The sequence below is a fragment of the Physeter macrocephalus genome, chromosome 19 (assembly GCF_002837175.3).
Source record: "Physeter macrocephalus isolate SW-GA chromosome 19, ASM283717v5, whole genome shotgun sequence".
NCBI classification, from domain to species: Eukaryota; Metazoa; Chordata; class Mammalia; order Artiodactyla; family Physeteridae; genus Physeter; species Physeter macrocephalus.
Window position 1 is genome coordinate 80684563 of NC_041232.1, and position 22566 is coordinate 80707128.

At 38.8% G+C, this 22566-nt stretch overlaps 1 protein-coding gene across 1 annotated transcript in view; it reads left to right on the top strand.

The window, feature by feature from the left end:
• The window catches only part of DOK6 (docking protein 6), a 416007-nt gene that overhangs the window by 324112 nt on the left and 69329 nt on the right, over positions 1-22566 (top strand). The window contains exons 6-7 of the mRNA XM_024133945.3: positions 3701-3833; positions 21983-22100. Of these exons, the coding sequence (XP_023989713.1) occupies positions 3701-3833; positions 21983-22100 (251 nt within the window). The remainder of the gene's footprint in view (positions 1-3700; positions 3834-21982; positions 22101-22566) is intronic.

A 22566-nucleotide genomic window follows, 5' to 3' on the forward strand; every position in this document is an offset into this window, starting at 1 on the left:
CCACGAGCCTTGGTGTCTGAGGTTTTGGTTGAGGGTCAGCTAGATGGGCATGCAGTGTCCTCGGGGTCCAGGAACAACCTCAGGCACTCAGACCCTAGCCACCACCAGAGCAAAACAGGCATTCATGGTGAACCAAACCTTGTTAGGATAAACTTATCTGGTCAGACGGATACAGCATGGCTCAAGGCCTCAGGCACAAGAAACACTCTTATCAGACTGAATACAACAAAGGCTCCAAGGTTGCATTCCAGAAACCCTCCAAGGGACCATCCCCCAAACAGACTTTTCTTCGGGATGTGCAGAGTTTGAGCAACCCAGGCCTGCTGAATTAATCCTTTCCTGCCCCCTGTCACATACATTACTTCATTTGATTAAAAGAAAAATAAAAACAATCTTGTGACAAAGTCTTGTCACCCCCATTTTGTACATGAGGAGTAAATAGGTGAAATAACTTTCCATGGCCTTCCTCTTGGCCCTGTACTTCTTCCTGCTGTCATTTACCACAGTCAGTGAGTCATTTTCTGAACAATGCTTATCTTCCCCACCATTTAAAAAGCCTCAGAGGCAATGAGCCATGTATATTGTTCCCTCCTTTTCATCCCCAGGCTGAAGACAGTGCCTGGCTTATAGTACTAGATAAGTATGTGATAAATGAATATGACAGGCCATAACATGATTGTTGAAATTTGTACCCTTAGTCTTTTGACTGTACTATTATAGTCTATGCTATTATAATGTCCCTTATATCACAATGTCAGAAAAGAAAAAAAAAAACCTGGAAATAAGTGTGTCAGTTCTACTTACTTCTTAGAATTTTTATGAATCCCAAGATTATTCCTTAAAGCTAAAAGGGACCTTAGAGATTCTACTCTTTAACATTTTATTTTTGGTAAGAAGAAGTATTAATTTTGTGCAAATACCTTGTTAAGTATAGAGATATCATTTGTAATTGTCTATACATTTCAATAAAATTCTAGTTTGGAGTCAGGACAAACATACATTGTCCATATTTTCACTTATTCTTCAAGTCAATGCAGTTGAGAAAGGTGCATGTTAGTGGTGAGGGGTTAGGATATTCAAATGTAACTAGCACCTCTGTCTTAGCTCTTTCCAAATTAAGGAAAGGATTCTTCTAGAGGTTCTTTTGTCCTTTTCGTCACTTTTCTTCCTTTCTAACCTTCAGTTTGTTATGTTAAAGTCTTCAGCTGCACAAATATGGCTTCTAATTTGTCCTCCTCTGGATCCCAAGCATCATCTCCCACTCCCTTGAATGAAATGGTGACCTGTGGAAAGAGTTCTATAGCCCAGTACTTCTCAAACTACAACGTGCGTACAAATCATATTGTCAAAGGCAGGTTCTGCTTCAGCACTCTGGACAGCTCCCGGCGACGCAGGTGCTGCTGGTCTGGGTACCACATTGAGGAGCGAGGCAATAGCTGTCAGAATGAGTGTTCACCCTCCTCTGATTGTCCTCTCTAGCACTGGCTTGCTACCACAAAACTGTTTAGACGTATGAGAAAAAGATCTTGATATCTGTTCCTTACCACTCCCGAGAGAACATGTTTTAAACAATAACTGGGAAAAACCTAAACTGTTTCTTCCGACACTGCTGACAAAAGTCATAAATCTGAGCCAATTATACTGCAGAGGTTTGCTTTCAGCTTGGCTTTAGGTACCTATGTTTAAAAAAGAGCCCCTTCTACCTAAAAGTTCTTTGCTTTTTATGCTGGCATGTTCTAATTCCTGGTATCTTGATCTATGGATGAAGTTTACAGTAGTTTTTATTTCAGAGGCTGGAAATAAAACCCTTCTGTAAGCTTTCAGACTCCCTCACTGGGCACAGTTAAGTCCCAGGAAGTGCTAAGTGTTAGACCTTTGTAACTCAGTGACTGAGTATGGAATGACAATTTGTGTCTTCGTTATCTCATTTCCGAAGGCTAATAAGCACCGTTTTTCCGATAACAATGAACAAAACTCAACCTCAAACAAGATGGGCTCACCACTCACCAATGGTTTGCCGCCTCCCGCTGTTGGAGTTCTTTACCCCTCTGAATCAACAAAGAAAGCTCATTTGTTTCACTTTGTGAAAACTCTTCGTTTTTCCCTCAGACTTTCCATTTCACGCTTTGTGAATTTTATTAAGATCTCTTTCACAGAAGCTAAGTGCTGGCTCTATGGAGCCCTGAGGGATGACAGTCACAGCCTCTATAATTTCTGAAGCCTCTTGAGACACTTCTTTTCTACTAAAACTCCTTGGAGAATCATAAGGTAGAATCTAAAATCTTTTTGGTGCTGGAAGACAGAGGTTGGCCTCGTGAGCATTTTGTGCAAATCTTTTGGTGTTATAGCCCGAAAACAACAACACAGCAGTCCCGTTAAGGTCCAGTTTCTGATTGGGAACATCATATTGATATTCAGTGGGTCTTTCTGAAGGCCTCCAATTATTTTTAAAAGCTGGTTTTAAATATTCATTTAAAATATGTTTTATTTTAGAATGTCTTTATTAATAAAACTTAACCATAATCCTGTTGCCTGAGAAATTGTCACTGGCTTTAGTCCAATAAAAAACTATGTTGTAAAAGGTAATTATAGTTAAATAATTGAAAAGGAATTTGTATTCTGATTTTCTTTTCCTCTTGAATTTACATTATAGGAAATTTAGGGAGTTCCCTGGTGGCCTAGTGGTGGGAATTCCAGGCTTTCACTGCCGTGGTCCAGGTTCAATCTCTGGTCAGGGAACTGAGATCCTGCAAGCCCTGTGGCATGGCCAAAAATTAGTTTTAATGTTATTATATGCTCTCAGAAATGACATAGTAACAGTTGCATAATAGTCCATCAGATAAAACTATTATATTTAAGCCAACCATTTCTCTATGGTGGATATTGAGATTAGTGCCATACTTTCTCTATGATGAAAATAATGATAACTAACATTTTTGAGCACTTAATATCTGCTAAGTAACACTATAAATATTGTCTCAAGTCTCTTCATCGTCGTAAGGATCTGATGAGATGGGTATTGTTATTTTTCCTGTTAGAGATGTGCGAAGGAGGTACAGGCAAGTTAGTCAGCTTGCTTGAGGTCACACTGCTGGTAAGTGGCGGGACCAAGTTCAGACAGATGTTCTCACATACAAACGGAGTCTCCTCTCTGCCATGTTATTTCTTAGGCTATACTGAGATTTACGTAAGGATTCCTCAGTTTAAGTAAAAGCTTCAAACTATGTATGCAAATCCTTAAACTAGAAAAATCTCCTTGGTTCCTACTACATGAGTATAAAACTGCAGATTTTTTCTTAAGTTCTTAACATTTCAAGAGCTATCAAGTCATAGGAGACAGTGCTATGATATCAGAGTGAAGGCTGTTAAAGAGAACAACTACTTGCTTTTATTCTTTAAATATTGGTAAGACATGCACTGTAATAACTGACATCACTTTTGTCTGTTCCTTTACACTGTTGTGAACACTTCATCTTTAAAAATCCAGATGTGCATGGATTTTCACCCTTAGTTTCATTCTCATGCACCATTTAAAGATGCATTGGTTGGTTGGTTCGTTGGTTGGTTTGGTCAAGGATGAATCTGCTTCACTCAGTCAAGGTGGAGGGGATGACAGGGTGAGGGCATCTTTTACATGGAGAACTGTTACGCGCTTGAACACATGAAGACCCATCTCTTTTCCCTATCTCTATTCTCACAGAATGTGTGACACAGGAGAAGGACTATTCACTTTTCAAACAAGGGAAGGAGAAATGATCTATCAGAAGGTCCATTCTGCGACACTGGCCATAGCTGAGCAACATGAAAGATTAATGCTAGAAATGGAGCAGAAGGTAAGGCTCCTTCCTGGGTAACCTAACGGCTTGGAAATGAATGTCACTGAGGTCTGATGCACATTGCGTGTATGTGGGTCCTTTCATGACAGCGCCCCAGCGTCCAACCCCATCCCGGCCCCGAGAGCTTGTCCCAGTTACTGAACCTCATCTTTCTAATATCCTCTTCAGCATGTGACAAAAGAAGCTATTTGTGGCTGCTACAGGGAGCCATGCACTTCGTGTATGTACCTATGACCTGTTACCACAGTTACCCAGAGAGGAGTGGAGTGCACAGAGAGTGAAACAAGAAGCAGTGCTCTCTGCATCTCTCCACATGTAGTTGGACAATCAGAGATGCAAATGTGGACCCAAAATAATGAGGAAAATAGGTTTCTACAGAAAGGATTACACTTTTCTTTTTGTCTTTGTATTTATCCTAGATTCTCTGAAACTTCCAGCTCTTTTTGTCTGTGTTTAAGAGCCGATACTAAAATGTTTGCAAAAGGAGCTTATACTGTTTACCAGCTATCTGTTATCCTGTCGTGGAACTATGCTATAGTTTCAGGGTCAAGCTAAGAAATAATTTTAAAAAGAATCTGAAATAGCAAATTTTACAAGTAGCTAAAAAAAAGTATAAGCTTTACTACTAACTTCTTTGAAAAGCAAACAATGGAATTATTATCGGCTATAATTTTAATAGGTCAATATTCTCTTTCTTCAGAATTTAGAGGGATGCATTAGATTCCATCTATGAGAGGACAAGTGGAGCTTTGGGAAATAAGTGGGTCACTTCCCAGAAGAACTTTCATAATTCTATTCCATTTTAAGACTATGGGGCTTTATATCTAGTATTATTTTAGTGTTGACTTTTAAAATCCTCAAATACATAATATTTTGAAGTATAAAATTATCTTTTAAATGTAAGAAGACAAATAGTCTAGCAAATGATTTTACATTATTTTTAATACATTTCAGATTTTGTCAATACTACATACACATTTTTCTCTATCTAAGGTATGGTTTAAAAAGCCTTCCTAATACTTAAGGGCAGCAAGTGCAAATCAGGCTTACATTTCACCTTCAGTGGGGGTGAAAGTGTAACTTGAATATTAATAGGATTATTAACATGAGACTATGGGATTAATTGATGAAGCATCAATAGGAGGTTGGTATGATTTACTCTTCTAGAAAGATTTGGGTTAAATTTAAATTATTGTAACAATTATCTAATTAATATGACATTTTTCTAGTGGCTTAAATCGGGTGAAACAAATGTAACTACCAAGCTTCAAATTATTTCAGAATCTTGAACATTCATTATCAGCCCATATTTACAATCTGCTGATGTTAATTTTCAGCCAAAATGAACAACTGTGATGTCACTTGCTATTAGTCACCAGCTGTAGTTCTTTAATTCTAGTTGTTCTGAACGGACAAACTGCTCATAAGTGAGTCATTTAAATTGTATTTCATAAAGGAAATTTCAAGAGCTCTTTCATGCAACTGTAATTGTCTGCTGTAAGGAGAGCACTCAGTGTACTGGGTTCCCATCCCCGTTCGACCACTCACTGTCTGTATAATCTTGAGCAAGTTATTTAACTTCTAAATGTCTCATTTTCCTGTATCTGTAAAATGGGGATACAAGAGTTCTACTTATTTGGCTGTAATGAGGTATCTGTGCATTAACATATATAATGTGCTAAGAACAGACCTGGCACTCAGAAAGCACTATGAAAGGTTCATTATTATGATGGTGATGTTGAATAATTATAAGACTTGCAATGTTTGTGAAGACACTAAATTTTTATTCCCAACTATAGCTACGTAATGTCTTCCAATCCTTTACAAGTATGTCTAACAATCTTGTGCCAAAACATTTGCAAAACAAAATTTAATTTACATTTGCTTTTGATGCGGTTGTATGTTTATCTTATCCTGTGCCACTGAGAAGCAAGTCCAGGGGAGTGGAGCAAAGCAATTGCTGTGAAGGAGTTAGAGATGGTAGGTCCACCTACTAAGATCTCAGGCAGTGGAAAGCCAGGATTTGGGTACACCATAGATCTGGGTGCTCAGAGGTGGAAGGGAAAGGGGGCAGGTGTTTAAATAGCAGGCTCAGTATGGCTTAACAAAGAAACCAAATGTTTCTGAAAATCACAAAATCAGAGACTCCATCAACTTGGTGCATACATATAAATGGAGTCTTTGGTTTAATTTCAACAGCGATTGCAAAGCTATGCTTTTCTCTGAAGGATAATATTGATACTAATTAAATTACTCCATTGGTAGTCCATTCTTTAGAATAAGTTGAACTAATGATGCTTTTCCAAGGGCATGCTACCACAGCTTGAGAACTGCCCCAAATTCTAGGGCTGTAAGCACAGATTTCCAGGTCTCCCAGATACCTTTTCTTTTTCTTTTAAAAGACCTCCTCTACATGCACAAATCTCTTTTTAAAAAAGAAATTCCAACAAGTTTGGAATAGAATTTAAATACCCTCTATCTAACTCTTAATTGATTTATACAAAATAAAACAAAGGTTTGTGCCATAAACTAGGCAATAGTGTAACTTGCGAGTTGGAAAAGTACAGGAAAACCTACCTAAGATATAAAAATGTTGCATTTTGTTTATTATATATTCACTACAAAATAAGAAGATAACACTGCTCATTGGCTTTCCAGTTTTAAAACCAAGCAGTGGAAGATAAATATTGATTAGATAGAAAATGTTTATACATTTTTAACGTTATTAAAAAGATTACCAAGAAGCTATACAAGCAATGAATTCCCCAAACATCGTTGTTCAGGCAACTGAAGTATTTACTTTCATCCTTTAAAAAAGAGATGATTTCAGAGTGTTACTGGCTTTATAGATAAACTTGAATGAGAAATAATGTCTCAACAACCATTTCTTAACTATAAGAGAAAGAATTCAATATATCTTTTAACATCATATGCATGTAAAACTTGGTTTTGCCCCATTTATCACCATCCTTCCTAGGGAACACATGAATAAACATATTTTGATATATCTCTATAATCTGAGTTAGGCAATGTTTCTATTCTTGTTTGAAGAATCTGATATCTAGAAAAGCATTGTGCATAAAACACTTCATTTCCACTGTGGAGAACTGGATAAAAAGAATCACAAAATCGGTAAGACTGTTAGAGGTGTGTACTTACATTTCCTTCAGTGAGAAAGATAATGAAAGAATGAATGAATATTAACTGACTCCATTAAGAAGTTTTAAAGGAGAAGTTGGCCATTTATTAACTCTATTCACAGGTTTGTAAATAATACATTTATTACTCAGTGCTCAAAATGCTGCGGGGTGGTAGGGAAAACAAGAAAAGGACAACAGTGTTCCTTCTCTCAAGTGGCCCAGAATTTTGTGGGATCAAAATTTTGTAATTTTGAGTAAGCTTATCTTTTTCCTTTTACTCCTTGAAATGTCAAGTTTTCCATGCTTTATTAATGTAAATAATTAAATCAGATGGTTAAGAAATGCCATTACAAAATTTTGATTCAACTATACTAAAAACACCAGTTAGTCATGTTTATGTTGTCATGACAGTAGAGCCTGATTGATTTCTTGGATAATCAACTTATTGGAAGGTCCCCAGTCAAAGCTCCATGGAGAATGATTTCTTCAGTACAAGAAGACACTCTTCCTTTTTCCATTCAGATGTAAAGCTTCAGCTTCTCACTCTTTAGTCCAGATAAGAAAGGGAAAATGATCATGATAGTAAAACAGAGAGTGATCTTAAGTAGTCCTATATTTTCTTTACTTACTAACTCAAAACTAGCCTTATTTTAAAAGAGAATTTTGTAGGGGGGTACATGAGAGAATTAAGCCACGATAAAAAATTTTAAACTGGAACTCTGAGATTACTAAGATTCAAATATTTGAGGAAATTATTAAAGCTAGATAGTTAAACAAATGGCACCTCTAGAATTTGTTTCCATTTCATAGAGCTCATGTTCTTAGAACCCTCCAAGTTCTTCAAATTCTATTGCCAAAAGCATTTATAGGTGCTCTGCCTTGCATGTGCAACATTATCGAGGAAAGTTTTCATTGTCTTGGTGAACAGCCATTCATCAGAAAGCACATTGCAAATATGCCAGCATGGCTTAGCCCCCTGAGGGTGAGTGTAGGCTGACTTCATCTTCAACAAGACCTGAAATAATTTAATTTTGGATTTCCATGGATCTCTACACACATACACACACAACACAAACACACACAAAAAAACATTAATTTGCTTTTTATGTTTTTAAGCTTTACACGTATTATGAAATGTCCACAGGGAAGGAGCAGCTGAGGCGACATAAATGTAATTTTTAAAACACAGATTTTTCCTGATATCTTATCAAAAATAAGTAAAGGAAGTTGGGGGGGGTCGTTAGTAACTTTGCAATATTGTAAGTGATTTAAAAGGGAACAGTCTCCCATAACAAGAATTAGTGTGTCCTTTAATAGCATAGTGTCTGGAATGCCCCTGTTCCCAGTAATTCTTGCCTCCTGGTCACCAGAAAAGCTCTGTACACAATTTAAGGACAAATAGCATCAGTGTTATTGAAACACCTGCAAGATAGCAAACCCACTATCTAATGCCTAAAAAACAACACTGGCAAGACTTGTTGAAGGCACTGCTGTCCAAAGCTGTCAGTTCTTTGGTTTTCCTAAGCTCTAGTGGTTGGAGAAAAACAAATAGCAGAGTCTCACATAGAACTTCTTCCCTAGAAAACAAATTGTTTTCTTTCTGTAAGATTTGTCATTTTACTTGCCCTTGTTACTAGAAATATAAGAAACAAAATTAAACTCGCACATTTAACAAACTAAAAAATTTTTACTGTTCCCAAAACAATAAACCTTTTGAACAGTAATCATTTAAAAACAAATGATCTTATTTCCTTTTATAATGTAAGATGAAAAGAAATTTCTGGTGAGGAAGCAGCATTGTTTGACTCTACCTCCTGCCCTGTAGGCATGGAGGTGGGTCTAATGCCGCCCTGTCTCTGGGGAGGGCAAAGTGGAGAGGAGAAGAGGAGAGGGGGAGAGAGAACAAAGCAGGCTTTATGTACAGCTAGCTTAGACTGAGACTCGAAATGAGTGTATTTGCCCTTCTAGATTTATACTTGATCATAAATCTTACCCAAGTATTGACTGCTACCAGCCTATGAAATTATTTTTTGTCTAAATAGTTGCATGAACGAGGAAATGCTATTCCACTGCCTCAATTCCAAGATGCACATCTTTTTCACAGCTTAACATCTCTCTAGTCAGATGGGAGTTACAGTTTAATTAGCAGCACTGCTCTTTTGTAGTGCTACATAAAATCACATTGGCTTTCTAATGATGGCATCTTAGAGTGTATAAAATACCGTAATACTTGTTGTAAGTATTCTGAAGACACTAAACTGTTATTCCCAACTGTAGCTAAATTATATCTTTCAGTTCCTTTCAAGTATATCTAACAAGGCCATGAGCACTATGTGCTCATTTATAAATTTTGAAGGAATAAGAAAGCTTCCAGAATGGGATGTATCCTAGGTAGTTTGGCTTCCTTTTGAGTGACAGCATTCTTCATACCCACATTTTACAGGAATCTCTATCAGCTATGGGGGAAAAAACAAACAAACAAACAAAACTAGTTTTCCCATACTGAAAAGGTGAAGAATTTGGAAACATAATAATCTCGTGAGCCACACACAGGAAAATGTTAACACTTTTTCCAGTCTCTCTTCTAGGAATACTCATACAAGTTTACAAAATTCTAGGAGAAGTTTAAATGTGTGATTTGTGATTGCAAGTGGTATTTTATATCCAATATATAGGAATATCTGTTAATGAATTCATCTTCAAAGTTCTATTCTTGATTCTATTGCTCAACATTATCAATTATTAACCAAAAGACAAGAGCCTTTATGATTACTGACAATGACCGGTTCCCTGCTGGGAAATGCCATTAGCATTTTTGTGAAATTTTCTTTTACTGATTGACAGACACTGATTAAACTAACACAAGCTCACTCAATTAGAACAAATTATTATAGTTGATAACTAAAGTGGGCCTGTGTTCCTAATGTTTCAGAACACTAAAGGAAATTTCGTCTCTAAACAAACACACAAAAACAAAGAAAATATACATTTCTGTCTGCAATAAATATACAAATGAGATGGAAATGACAAGAAGGCAATGTGTAATTTTTCTAATACGTGGTGCTGAGACACAGTGTAATAGTAAATATTTTATTTAGATCATGTTTTTTTCCCTTAAAATTTGTTGTGGATACTCTAGATGTCACTTCAAAAAAAGCATTATATCGGGGGCTTCTTCCCCGGTGGCGCAGTGGTTGAGAATCTGCCTGCTAATGCAGGGGACACGGGTTCGAGCCCTGGTCTGGGAAGATCCCACATGCCGCGGAGCAACTAGGCCCGTGAGCCACAACCACTGACCCTGCGCGTCTGGAGCCTGTGCTCCGCAACAAGAGAGGCTGCGATAGTGAGAGGCCCGCACACCGCGATGAAGAGTGGCCCAAGCTTGCCACAACTAGAGAAAGCTTTGCACAGAAACGAAGACCCAACACAGCCAAAAATAAATAAATTAATAATTTTAAAAAGCATTATATCAATATATAATATTTATGTATAATATTTAATCAACTTGATTAGAATTGATAATGTATAAGGAAAATGAATGCCTAACACGAAAAATTTCAACTTCTATGTTCAAAAAATACAATTTTGTTTCTTTTATTTGTACTGCTAGAATGGAACAATAGTAAGGAAATTACAAAAAAATTTTATTTTTAAACTGTGGTAATCTTATTTATTGAGGGTCATACAATCTGCTCTTGGCAATTACAAGAATAATTTCCTTAAAAAAAAAACCAAAACAGATGTCAAAAGTCAATCAAGATGACTCAGCATAAAAACATATATGACATATTCACACACAACCCAAAGAATCAGACTGACTCCTCTTTGGCATAGTGCTGTAAAATAGGGAAACACTTAGGCCAATAGTGGTCAAACTAAAATCTAAGAAATTGATGTAAGCATTGCATGGGAAGATAATTAAGGATGCTTTCAAAGAATGTGAACATGGTTCACATTCTGGGATGTATTCAGTGAATGCATACACATTACGTGGAAGCGGCATGGCACGCTGGGTAACCAGGTAGACTCTAGGGAAAGACGAGCAGAGCTGTGTGACCGCCTGCAAGTCTCTTACCTCCTCTGTGCCTTAGCTACCTCTTCTTAAAAGAGGAAGAAGGATCAATAATATCTACTTCAGAGTGTTAGAATGCCACCTGGTCTTTAGTAAAATGTCAATAATTATTAGCTAATTTATAAAATGGCAAAGAAAAACCTTTAATTTTAAATGGGTAAAATTGCATAACCACCACTAAAGTTCATCCCAGATTTTATTATATGCAGACATTGGAAATTAATTATATAAACCTTATTATAGCCTCTAGATATTTATATATTTCAAAATCAAATGACAGAAAAAATTTTTTTATGAAATTTAATGCTTTACTATGTATTCATCATGTTCCTTATATTCAAAGGGTGTCTCTGTAAATGTATCTGCTTACAGATGATAGACAGATGAATGATTGATAGATAGAGAATATATATTCTTAAAATCATTACTGAGTACAGGTAAGAATATACCTGTACTTCATACTCAAAGTATTTATGTAGATGTTTGTAATAATTTCTGATGTTATTCCAAAATCCAGCTTTTTTCACACTCTATGAAAGTATTTTGGCCAATATATGGTTTAAAATATATAATAATGACATCCGTTTTGTTTCAAGTTAATGAAAATAATATTCTACAAAGTCCAATTTTAAATGTCACCTAGCAACTTCTACTACATGACTATATGAACTACATTTTATTTGTTAGTCTGGTACAAACTCAGCAAGGTATCTTCTCTTTTTTTTTTTTCCATTTATCTTGAATAAAATGGAAGATTAAGTGTAAGGTGTCCCCTATTGAAAATTAAGTCAAGTCTGTGAGAAGCCAATTGTCCATAAACCTTCCAACTTCAGAGGACTGTTTGAACAAATCCAAGCAGTGCCAATCCAAGCTTGGCTGGCTAAGGCTCTCCTGGGCTTCTGTTTCCATACAGTTTTCAAGTTTCATGAGCTGTTTTCCAAGCTGAACAAGTAAAACTAAATGTTCTCAACCAGGAGTGCACTGGTGTTGAGCATTTCCTTATTAAGCAGCACTGTTTTTTCTTACACTGATATACGTGTCACATTAACATATTTCCCGACCACCTGTATTTTTGCAGTGCTTCTTACCTACAGTGTGTTTCCCGGCCCATTTTTCTCTTGTCTCAGACAAACCAGGGCCCATGTTGACACATCCACCCGTATGAGGCATTCTTTAACTCTCTTCATACAGAAAAGCTGTGTCTGTCTCTTCCCAGCTGATAGTACACGTATGTGCAAACATACACGCACTCTGCTCACCTGTCTCCCCTCTGTCTTCCACCCCTCCCACCTGCCCATACTGACCACCTATTCCTGACTTACATTACTAGAGTTTTTTTTTTTTACTTCTATCAAGCTTTTAGACTTAGATCCAAGTAGATGCCTCTGCCTCCTTTGTCATTCCTTTGATAGCTCATTTTGGACAAATCTCCACATCTTGACCACATGGAGACTTGGACGCCACTGGTCTCAGCCACCTCTCTGTGCAGTAGCAGCAGTAAAGGTGCAGCTGTCTTCACTGAGCACTTCAGGCATGGCAAGCATTGTGCTTTTCACTCTAAAAGCATCATCTTATAAAATATTTAAAACAACACTTAAGGCACATTATATTAATTTTAGAGGTAAGGAAAAATTGAATCTTAAAAAAAAAGTTTAAGTACCTTTCCTGAAGTCAGAAGGCTAGGCAGCTGTGGGGTTGATATTTGACAGGTCGCTGACAGCAAAGCCCGTGGACTTAACCCCGTGATTTTGCCGCACAAATTGCGGTGTTCTGTCTTGAACTAGCAAAGAGGCACTCGCATTCCGGCCTTGATCCAGTGGAATAGACCCCGTTGGTGTAATTCTCACCTTACCTGCTCTTTGAATAAGAGGGTTCCAATAATTTATTTTACAGTGAGTGTGCTAAAGAGGGAAGAACATCAGGGGCTCCGAGCCTCAGAAACATTACCCACTGGCTGTGGCAGCATGAGCAAATTACATGGCCCCTCTGAGCCTCATTTTCCTTGTCTGTAAAGTTCAGATGGCATATGTGTTGACAATTTATGTGGATATTAAATGGGATAACCTATGAAACTAGTTTGCACAGGGCCAGGCCCACAGAGAATGACTCATAAATGCTAATCTATAAATGCTGAATTTTTCCTCTCCCAATTATATAGATTTGTGTCTTGAGTGCTAAAATGATTTTTTAAATTCTAGGCAATAATTAAGGAGAGACAGAGCAAAAGGAAAATTGATTTTTTTATTTTTTATTTTTTCAATACTTTTTTTCTTTTTTTTGGCCGCACCACGCAGCTTCTGAGATCTTAGTTCCCCAACCAGGGATCGAACCGGGGCCCTCAGCAGTGAAAGTGCCGAGTCCTAACCACTGGACCACCAGGGAATTCCCCAGAATTGATTTTTTTTTTTTTTTTTTTTTTTTGTGGTATGCGGGCCTCACTCTGCTGCGGCCTCTCCCGTTGCGGAGCACAGGCTCCGGGCGCGCAGGCTCAGCGGCCATGGCTCACGGGCCCCGCCGCTCCGCGGCATGTGGGATTCTCCCAGACCGGGGCGCGAACCCGGTTCCCCTGCATCGGCAGGCGGACGCGCAACCACTGCGCCACCAGGGAAGCCCCAGAATTGATTTTTTTAACCATTTTTTTTAATACATATGAATTTTATGTAGGTGAACACAAATTAGCATTAAGGTTTATCACAAGGGCCAGCAGAGTCCCAGAACAGCAAAGGGAAATTGCAAAAGGCAGTAGCATAACCTGGATAACGTTTGTGGTAAAAGCGAGAAGAGGTGCTGGTAGCCTGTATGTTCACAAAAATTATATCAGTTGTCAGGCCCTTCCTGATGCTTCTTGGCGGCACAGGTTCTGTCAAAGTACAAGGCTGTGTTGTCACGTGTTGTCATATGTGGGGAGGAAGCTCATCTTCCCGGGAGAGATCAGCATTGGAGTCTAAAGAGCAGTGCTCTCAGAAGTCAAGAAAACTGTTTTCTATTGGAGGTTCTGGAGTTAGGGTTTTACCTCGAGCAAATCCTTGAATTTTTTCTGGATTTTGATTTTCCATCTGTAAGATGAAAATGGCTGGATTCTCTAAGAAAGAGTCTAAACATCGAATTACATGGCCTGTGTACACAGTGAGCTTGGGCTTCCTCACACCATGGCAGCCTCAGAGCAGTGTGACTCACATGGTGACTCAGAACAAGGGAGACAAGGAGAAACTGCCATAAAGGTCTCAAAGGGCATGGCCGAAACAAACAAAATGTCACATCTACCAGATGTTGTTAATCAGAGCAGTCACCAACCAGTCCAGAAGCCCAGATTGAAAGGTCTGGAACCTAGAGGCCCTATTTCTGAATGCAGGCTTTCCAAGAATTTGAAGCCATCTTCAATCCTCCACAAAAAATAATGCAGTATCTAATATTACTTGTGATGAAACTTGATTTGAAAGACATTAAACAGAATCTCTTGATGCTCAGAAAAAGCACAGGACAGAGCAGAAGCACGGTCCTAGTCTCATGCTTCCACTTCCTTAGAAAAGTCAGGTCATACCTCTAAGCCTCAGCCTCCTCTCATTTTAAAGAGGGATATTTCATCCCTTTCCTATCTCCCAAAAATTTCATGAGGATTTGACTAGATACAATAAGTGATCTCTGGGCCAAATGCCAGGAAAAATGACCGAAAGACGATAAAGGTGTAGAATATTTGAATTTGGCTGAAAATAGGGAAGTGGTATTATTATCTATATGTGGTAAATGCCTAGGAATTTCTAGTAGACCAAGTGCAGATGAAACACAGGAGAAATGAATGGATGATGGACAACACCACTTCTTGGAAAAGAAGCCCAGATGTGCCAAGAAAGAAGGGGAGATTACTAACCCATTTATGTGGAAGAGTGGAGGTGAAAAGACGGAGGTTAGGCTGAACCCTGGGACGGGGAGAACTTTTGTAAGTGGAGTTTTAAACTATAGCTAAAGAATGGGAAAATAAGTTAAAGAACCATAAAACAGTCAGGAAGCTTTGTGTGTCAAATAAAATACCCTTTTCATGTGTACTGTTTCATTAAGTACTATTTTATAAGAGTACTTAAATATACAAGAGGAAATGGACAGGAACATGTTAATTAGTAATTTGAAATTAATGCTTTCCTTCATATTTGATAAAGTAGATTTACAGTTTTTTTTGAATATATGGAGAAGGAAATTGAGTGAATAGTGTGTGTAGAGAGACTCTACATTCATTGTGCATCTTTTCAAGTACCTATGAAACATTTACAGAAATTGTCATATATTAGATAAAAATAAAAAATAAACTTCAATATATAGAAACTACTCAGGCCATATTATCTGACCACAGTGCATTATTAAATGAAAATTAATAAAATATGCACAAAAAAGCAATATCTCAACAAAATGTACACAAGCAATCTCCCATATAAAATAGGAAATAATACCACAATTATATAATTTAGAAAAGAATGATTTTTATTCTACTTACAAGCCATTGTGATGTGGACAAAGTGGCATTTGGAAGGAAATGCTTTCATTAATAAACAAATAAAAATGGAAATGGAAATATTCAACTTGGAAAGATTGAAAAGACCAAGAAAACAAGACAGACAGAAGGTGGAAATTAATTAGGATAAAAGCAAAATATAAGAAAATATAAGAAAAACTGAAAAATATAAATTCTTTAAATAAATTTTAAAACCCAGGTATATAAGTTGGAGATGTGAAAGGACTTACAAAAACAGGCAAAATTCCTTTTAAGCTCCAAGAGAATTTGATGCTTTTTTTTAATAAAGATGTAAATGTCAAATAATATTAGGAGAATTGAGACTCTTTGGGAAACCATGATCATAATTCTACTTGTACATACTAAACTAATTCCCTTGGATGGAATACTGACTTAAATGTTTTTTTCTACAGTTTCTCAAAATGCTTTAATATTGGGATCTATTCGTTTTAGTATCAAAAGAGCAGAAACAACTTGAGAGCCTTTCAATGTGGATATATTGAATAAATTGGGGTATGAGATCGTCCTTTGTATTTGTCAGGGTGCCTGTAAGTAAATAGGGCCTATGCTAGGTAGTTCAGTAGAGGGAATTTTAATAAGATAGTTTAGACTCAAGATGTAGGAAGAGCACGGACAATCCAGAGACTAGCAAACGCAGGAAAGATATACCACCCCCAGCTCCCTTGCCTGCCACAGTGTCACGGAAGCCAGCAGAAGACACAAGACTCCCGGATCAGAGACGAAGGACTTTATTACTCACGGCACCGCCGGCAGCATGAATTCCAGGTTCCCATCAGTTCCCCTGTTCCCCAAGTCCCATGGAGCCACGTGGAGCAGCCCAGGTGGCTGCTGCATATTGTCGCAGCTGAGGAACCTGGGTTTAGGTGGTGTTGAACCCAAGTTCATGTGCCCAATGCACGGTGAGGCCCAACAAGTGGATACATCGGAGATTGGAGCAGAGAAAGATGTATTGCGATGCCACACAAGGGGAACTGGGCAGCGCATGCTCAAAAAGCCCCAGTGCCCGGACGGTTCTTTGAGAAGAGTTTTTATGGGCACAGTTTCGAGGGGAGGGCTGCAGGGTGTGTGACCTTCCTCCGGTTGGTTGGTGGTGAGATAACAGGATGATGTGCCAGGAATCAGCCTCTGGTTCCAACCAGCCTGGAGTCCACGTGCGTAAAGCTCAGCCTGAAGTTACCATCCTCCACCTGGGAGGGGGCCTTATTCCCTGGAGAAGAACTCAAAGGTATGTATCAGATTGTCAAGTATATCACTTGAGGAGGAGCCAGGACCCTACCCCATGGCTGCACTATTGTTTCTGGACTGCCTTTACTTTGTTTCTGCCTTCCCTCACTCGCCTAATTAGTAACTGTTTGAATCCGCCCTTTGGAACCCAGGGAAGGCCTAGGAGACTGAAAGCCTTTTTCCTACAAACAAGACGCGGAAAGGCTTTGGTACCCAGGAGGGCCCCACAGGGTCCTGCTTGGTTTCATAGGAACTCCTAATTTTATAAGGTGGCTGCTAGCAAACCTGCCCAGCCTTCGCCCTGGAAGAAGACAGTATCTGTGTTGTCCTGGTCAGGAAACAAATATGTCCTCCACCCTGGAGAAAGACACTCTCTTCCAGGCCTGTTTGCTGCACAAGCAAATAATAGTAAGGAACAAAAGTTGTCACAAGAAATGCAGAACCACGGGTGGCCCAGGAAGAATTCTTTCCTAACAACTACCTTTCAACCAAACGTTTTCAAAAGAGTTTTCTGAAGTTTAGGGAAGGGGAGGGAAGCGGGTTGCAGCAGGAAATGATCTCCTCTTTGAGATCGTACACTCATCTCAGATGTTGACATCTGTATATCTACATATTGCCTAAATGGGAGTCAGCAGAAGCTGCCAACCCTTGTTTATATCTTTAAGAGTCTTCTAAATATAAGGTTCTTTGCTTTGGGGTTTCCTTTCTTATCCACTGGAAGGCAGTATAACTCTTATCCGTATGATGCTCAGATAAAGGTATTAACTGAATATCCATAGGGCACACTTTGGGCCAAAATCATCCTCTTGAGCTGTGGGCTTTGTGAGATGTGTAGTTGTAGCTCTCACATAGAACAGAGATGTTTTAACTACTCTCCAGACTTGGTGAGCTGTGACTTCTACTCTTTCCAGATGCTAATAAGCAACTTTTGATTTGTTGCTCTGTATCCCAGTGAACTGACTGCTGCTTCAAAAAGAATGAAACCAAGAGAGACTTAGAGTCAAAAATGCCAAGAAATTTATGACAAGGGTCTCAAGAACTAAATTAGCTGCTTCTAGATCTAGATGATTTTTGCATCTAAGCTGAAGCATCCTTTCCAAATACTGATCTTGTGAGAAGCATATGACTGTTGCCTGCAGGAAAGAGTCCATGGTTGAATCTTGAGGATGCTCTGGCAGTATGGGCTGCAGAATTTTGTACCATTTCTTGAGGATTTTCTCACTGACTGAGGCAACGGAAAGAATCATCAGGACAGATCCTCACTGAGAAGAAATAAAAGAACTTTGAAGACATGTATCCATCTTGTTTGATTTCTTAAAATAGAGTAATTGCTTCGAAATGATCTCACAGTATCACTTTCTCTTTTATATATGTTATATAGATGTTTATTTGCAATATAAATATAAATTGCCCTATGTGGTTTTGTTATACATACTCTTATGATCCTAAAAATCCTCCAGGTCAAAATGATGTATTGTGCTTTCAATTCAGAAATTACTACACCATTTTAAACTATACAGTATTTTTATCTTAATGTTTTTAATTGGCATGATTGATTATAATATGGAACATTAAGGGTGATTTTTATATGTCATTTTGTTGAACCCTCTTACCAAGAGAAGTTTTTGAAGAGTTTAAAATTAAAGTTAACAAAATTCTCTAGTAAAAAAGGCTTGAAATATTGCCACACTGTCTTTGACATTGTGCCAATCAAAAAGGCTAATTTATAAGTCATTGCCATTGCTTAAACTTAATAACAAAATTAAAAGTTACTGGATGAATCGGATGATAGATTGCCGATTCTACATCATCTGCTAGATTGCCAATGGCACAAAACACTTGTATTGTTTTGTTAGGGCAGCCATAACAAAATACCACAGACCGAGTGGCTTAAACAACAGATATTTATTTTCTCACAGGTCTGGAGGTTGAGAAGTCCAAGATCAAAGTTCCAGCAGGGTTGGTTTCTCCGGAAGCCTCTATCCTTAGCTCGCAGATGGCCTCCTTGCTGTGTCCTCACATGGCCTTTTCTCTGTTGATGTATATCTCTTCCCCTCTTTAGAAGGACATCAGTCCTATTGGACTAGGGCCCCACCCTTATGACCTCGTTTAGCTGTAATTAACCTCTTTAAAGGCCTTATTTCCAAATACATTCACATGAAGGTTAGGGTTTCAGCATGAATTTAGAGTGGACAAAATTTGGTCCATAACCGTACTCAAGATATAGTTTTGAATCATGAACGATGAAGGGATTCTCTAATGTCTAGGAGAAGACTTAAACATCCAAAATGAAGCAGACAAGATCTGTACCTGTGGCAAGGATCCTGAGAATATTCACATTCAAGTTCTCAGATAAAAATGTTCCACCTTTCTTCAATTAAATATTGGAGTAGAATAAAGAGAAACTAAAGAACGAATGAAGAAATAGAAGGTTAAAGGTCTCTGAGAACTTGAAAACAGTGAGGAGTGGAAAAACAATATGGGGTGATTCAGATAAAAATTTTATGGAGGAAATTATTCTCCAGTGTTTTCCAGTTATTTGTTTCCAGCAAACAAAATGTGTTTACTGTGTTTCCATGATACCTAAGACTGACCATTTGGGAGGAAACATGTTTCCCAGAATTTAAAAACATAGAAGGAGAAGCACTTTTATCAAATTTGGGGAAGATGAATTTACCACTGATGCTCTATTGGGTGATAAGTAGTAAACAAATTGATAATATCTTAGAAAAAAAGAATAAAGAATAGACAAGTACGATTAATATGAGATTCATTTTATGGATTAATTGATGTTATTAATGGGCATTGCTGACACTAACTAAAGATTTTATGTGTTCAATTAAATTTACGCCTCACATGAGAAATTGGCTTTAAAAGTGCAAGCCCTTTTGTCCCGTGACAATTTCATAAAATGAGGCTTGCCTCTATTCTTACAGTAGTGGCTGTTGGGTGTCAGTGTGTCTGAGGCTATTTTGTGTCTTCTTAGCATGCACAGCTCACCCACAGAGATTCTCCAGCGGTTAGGTCTGGGGTGGACCTGGAAGTGTGGGCGGTTAACAAACATCCCAGAGATCCCGAAAGGCGCCGCCCTGTTGTCACCCGGAAGTTTAGCTGCTCTCCAACGCTCCCTATCGACCAACCACGGGATGTGGGCGTGTTAGTACACCTATTTCATAATAAAAAGGAAAAACTTTGAAATATAGCAAATTTTGAAAATATAAAAATTGGCTGCAATGTTGCTACGTTTGGAGGCATCTTTAAAAAAATAAAAAGAACTTCAACAGGGCCAGACTTTTAAATACACCGAGTAGGACACTTTTGTGGCAAGACACAGCAGTTCTGGAAATGCCTCTCGCTACTAAAAAAGTGAAATCCAATAAATACGTTCAAGCCCAATGGCTTGACCTTCTGTTAACATTTAAAAGCCTCCTAGTTTTATATGGCTTTAAAGGGCCTGTTATATCACAGCAGGCACTCCGGACAGCGCCTTCTTCGAAGGGTAGCGCCACTGGATGCAGACATATGAGAACTTTTGGGGGTTGGGAGAGCCCCTTGGGGCAGCGTCCACCCCAGGGAACAAACGGTACTCTAAGGCCAGGTCTGACCAACGTGATCCTTACAGCCCCCAGTTTCGCCAAGAGTCAGGAATTAAATAAAGGGGAAATGTGAGATGTTATTAATTAGAGGGTGGCCCACTGTCAGAAAGTGCACGTTTGCTCAGATTACATCAGAGAAATGTGCACGAAGGCCAAACAAAACCATTTCTGGATGTTTTTTAAAAACAGTGTGAATCAGTAAAAATGAACTTCTTTCTTGAAAATGCAACGTAAAGTATTCTTCTATTTGAACTAATCATGTGTCTGAGCATCACCTGAGGGGATGTTGTGTGGATCTCTGCAGCTAACCTTACAGTTTATCTTTCAAATAGGAAAATATACCACACTTTTATCCCAGAACTTCTCAGGGAAAACACTTTTTCTAATATGTACAAACTGCTATTGCAGGAGCAAGGAAAAAGATCTATTTGAGGAAAGAGCCATTGGGTGAGGGTGGGAGCGGGTGTCAGGAAAAACTGTAAGACGCTGTACGTTCAGGCCACTCAGGATGGCGGCTCTCTTGCTCTCTGTCCATCCCCTGCCCGACCAGGGCCTGCTTCACCTACACCCTATGCATACAACTGACCTTCCTGCGTACTCGCCCCAGGTCCCAGCTGGTGATTGTTCTTATCAAAGGGGCGGGGAGGTGCATGCCCTCCGCTGGTTTCCCTGGTAACTGATGAGTCCACCTGACATCAATGCCCATATAACTGGCAATCCCCCTCTCCCAGCAAAGACTGCCGCCATGTCCTGTCGCGTCCTGCCTGCCTTGCACCGGCCCACGGTACGGTGTCACTCCAGGACCTTGCTTCAGACATGTAAGCTCCCCCATCCATTAAACCACTGATGTCTCTGTTGCCAGCTCCGGGCTCTTTCTTCCGTCGTGAAGCTGGTCAAGCACAGGGCTTGTAGGCTTGTGGGGTGCAGCCCAACAGACAATGAAATGGGTGAAAAATGGTATCTTGTGTTTGGCACCATTTGGGGGCATCTGTTTCTGAAAGGGCTTGCACCTCCATTTTTTGAGTTATTTTACAATTCAATAAATTGTAGAAAGCCAATAGTATCAATAATGCAGGTAATTCTTGCTTATAGAAATGCAAATAAACGTGTCTGATGGAATGTAATTGATTATTGCTGTGGCTATTTACCAGCGTTCCTGATCAGCTGTAAGCCCTTTGAATTCTCCTTGGAATCACTCTACGATCTTTTTGTTCCCTTCTTAATTAATGAGTGAGATTAATTGTTTACAAGTGTTCATTTCATAGTTTTTAAGTCATGATCTTCCTTTTTTTAAAATGATAACTTGGCAGTTCCCCGGCAGTCCAGTGGTTAGGATTCAGCGCTTTCATTTCAGTGGCCCCAGTTCCAATCCCTGGTCGGGGAACTAAGATCCTGAAAGCCACACGGCGCACCACGCACCCTCCCCCCCTCCACAAAAAACAAAATGGTATCTTGAAACAGCAGGTAATGCAGGAATCTGTAACAGATTCTATCCTATGTCACCCACGTTTAACGCTGAACTTTTAAAAGAACACATTTCAGTTTAATATTTTAAATAAAGCCTAACACACATTATCTTTTTCTTTTAGCTTCAGACAAACTTGACTGAACCAATGACGTTATCCAAATCAATATCTCTTCCCCGCAGTGCATACTGGCACCACATCACTCGGCAGAGCAGCGTTGGAGAAATCTACAGTTTGCAAGGCAAGTAACCGTAAAGCACCTCCTTTAGCTTCCTACGGTTGGACCACGAGCCATGCAAGTTGCTTTGTATTTGCATTGCTTGCTTTTCCTCCATTTCCATTTATCAGCTGTCACTGGCCACAGTGGGAGCTCTGAGATTTACCGTGGCTTTGCTACAGGTATCATTTCATAGACTCATGGTAAAAATTATCCCCAAAATCACCAAGGGCTGAGGACCCACTTTGGCACAGGAATTTGACTAAAACATTATACAAAACATATTATCAGAAGCTAAAAGTAGCTAATACCAGGGTCTGTTTCATGCTGTGTTTTACAAAGGATTTCTTTCTTAGCATCTTGTTGCCATAATAGGATTGAATATCAGTTCAGGAGGCTGACTTCCAGCTCTGTGATGAAATGCTGCATGAACCTACTCATAGTTTTAAGGTTTAGCCAAAGCTTTGACATAGAAACCACATGGGAGGGT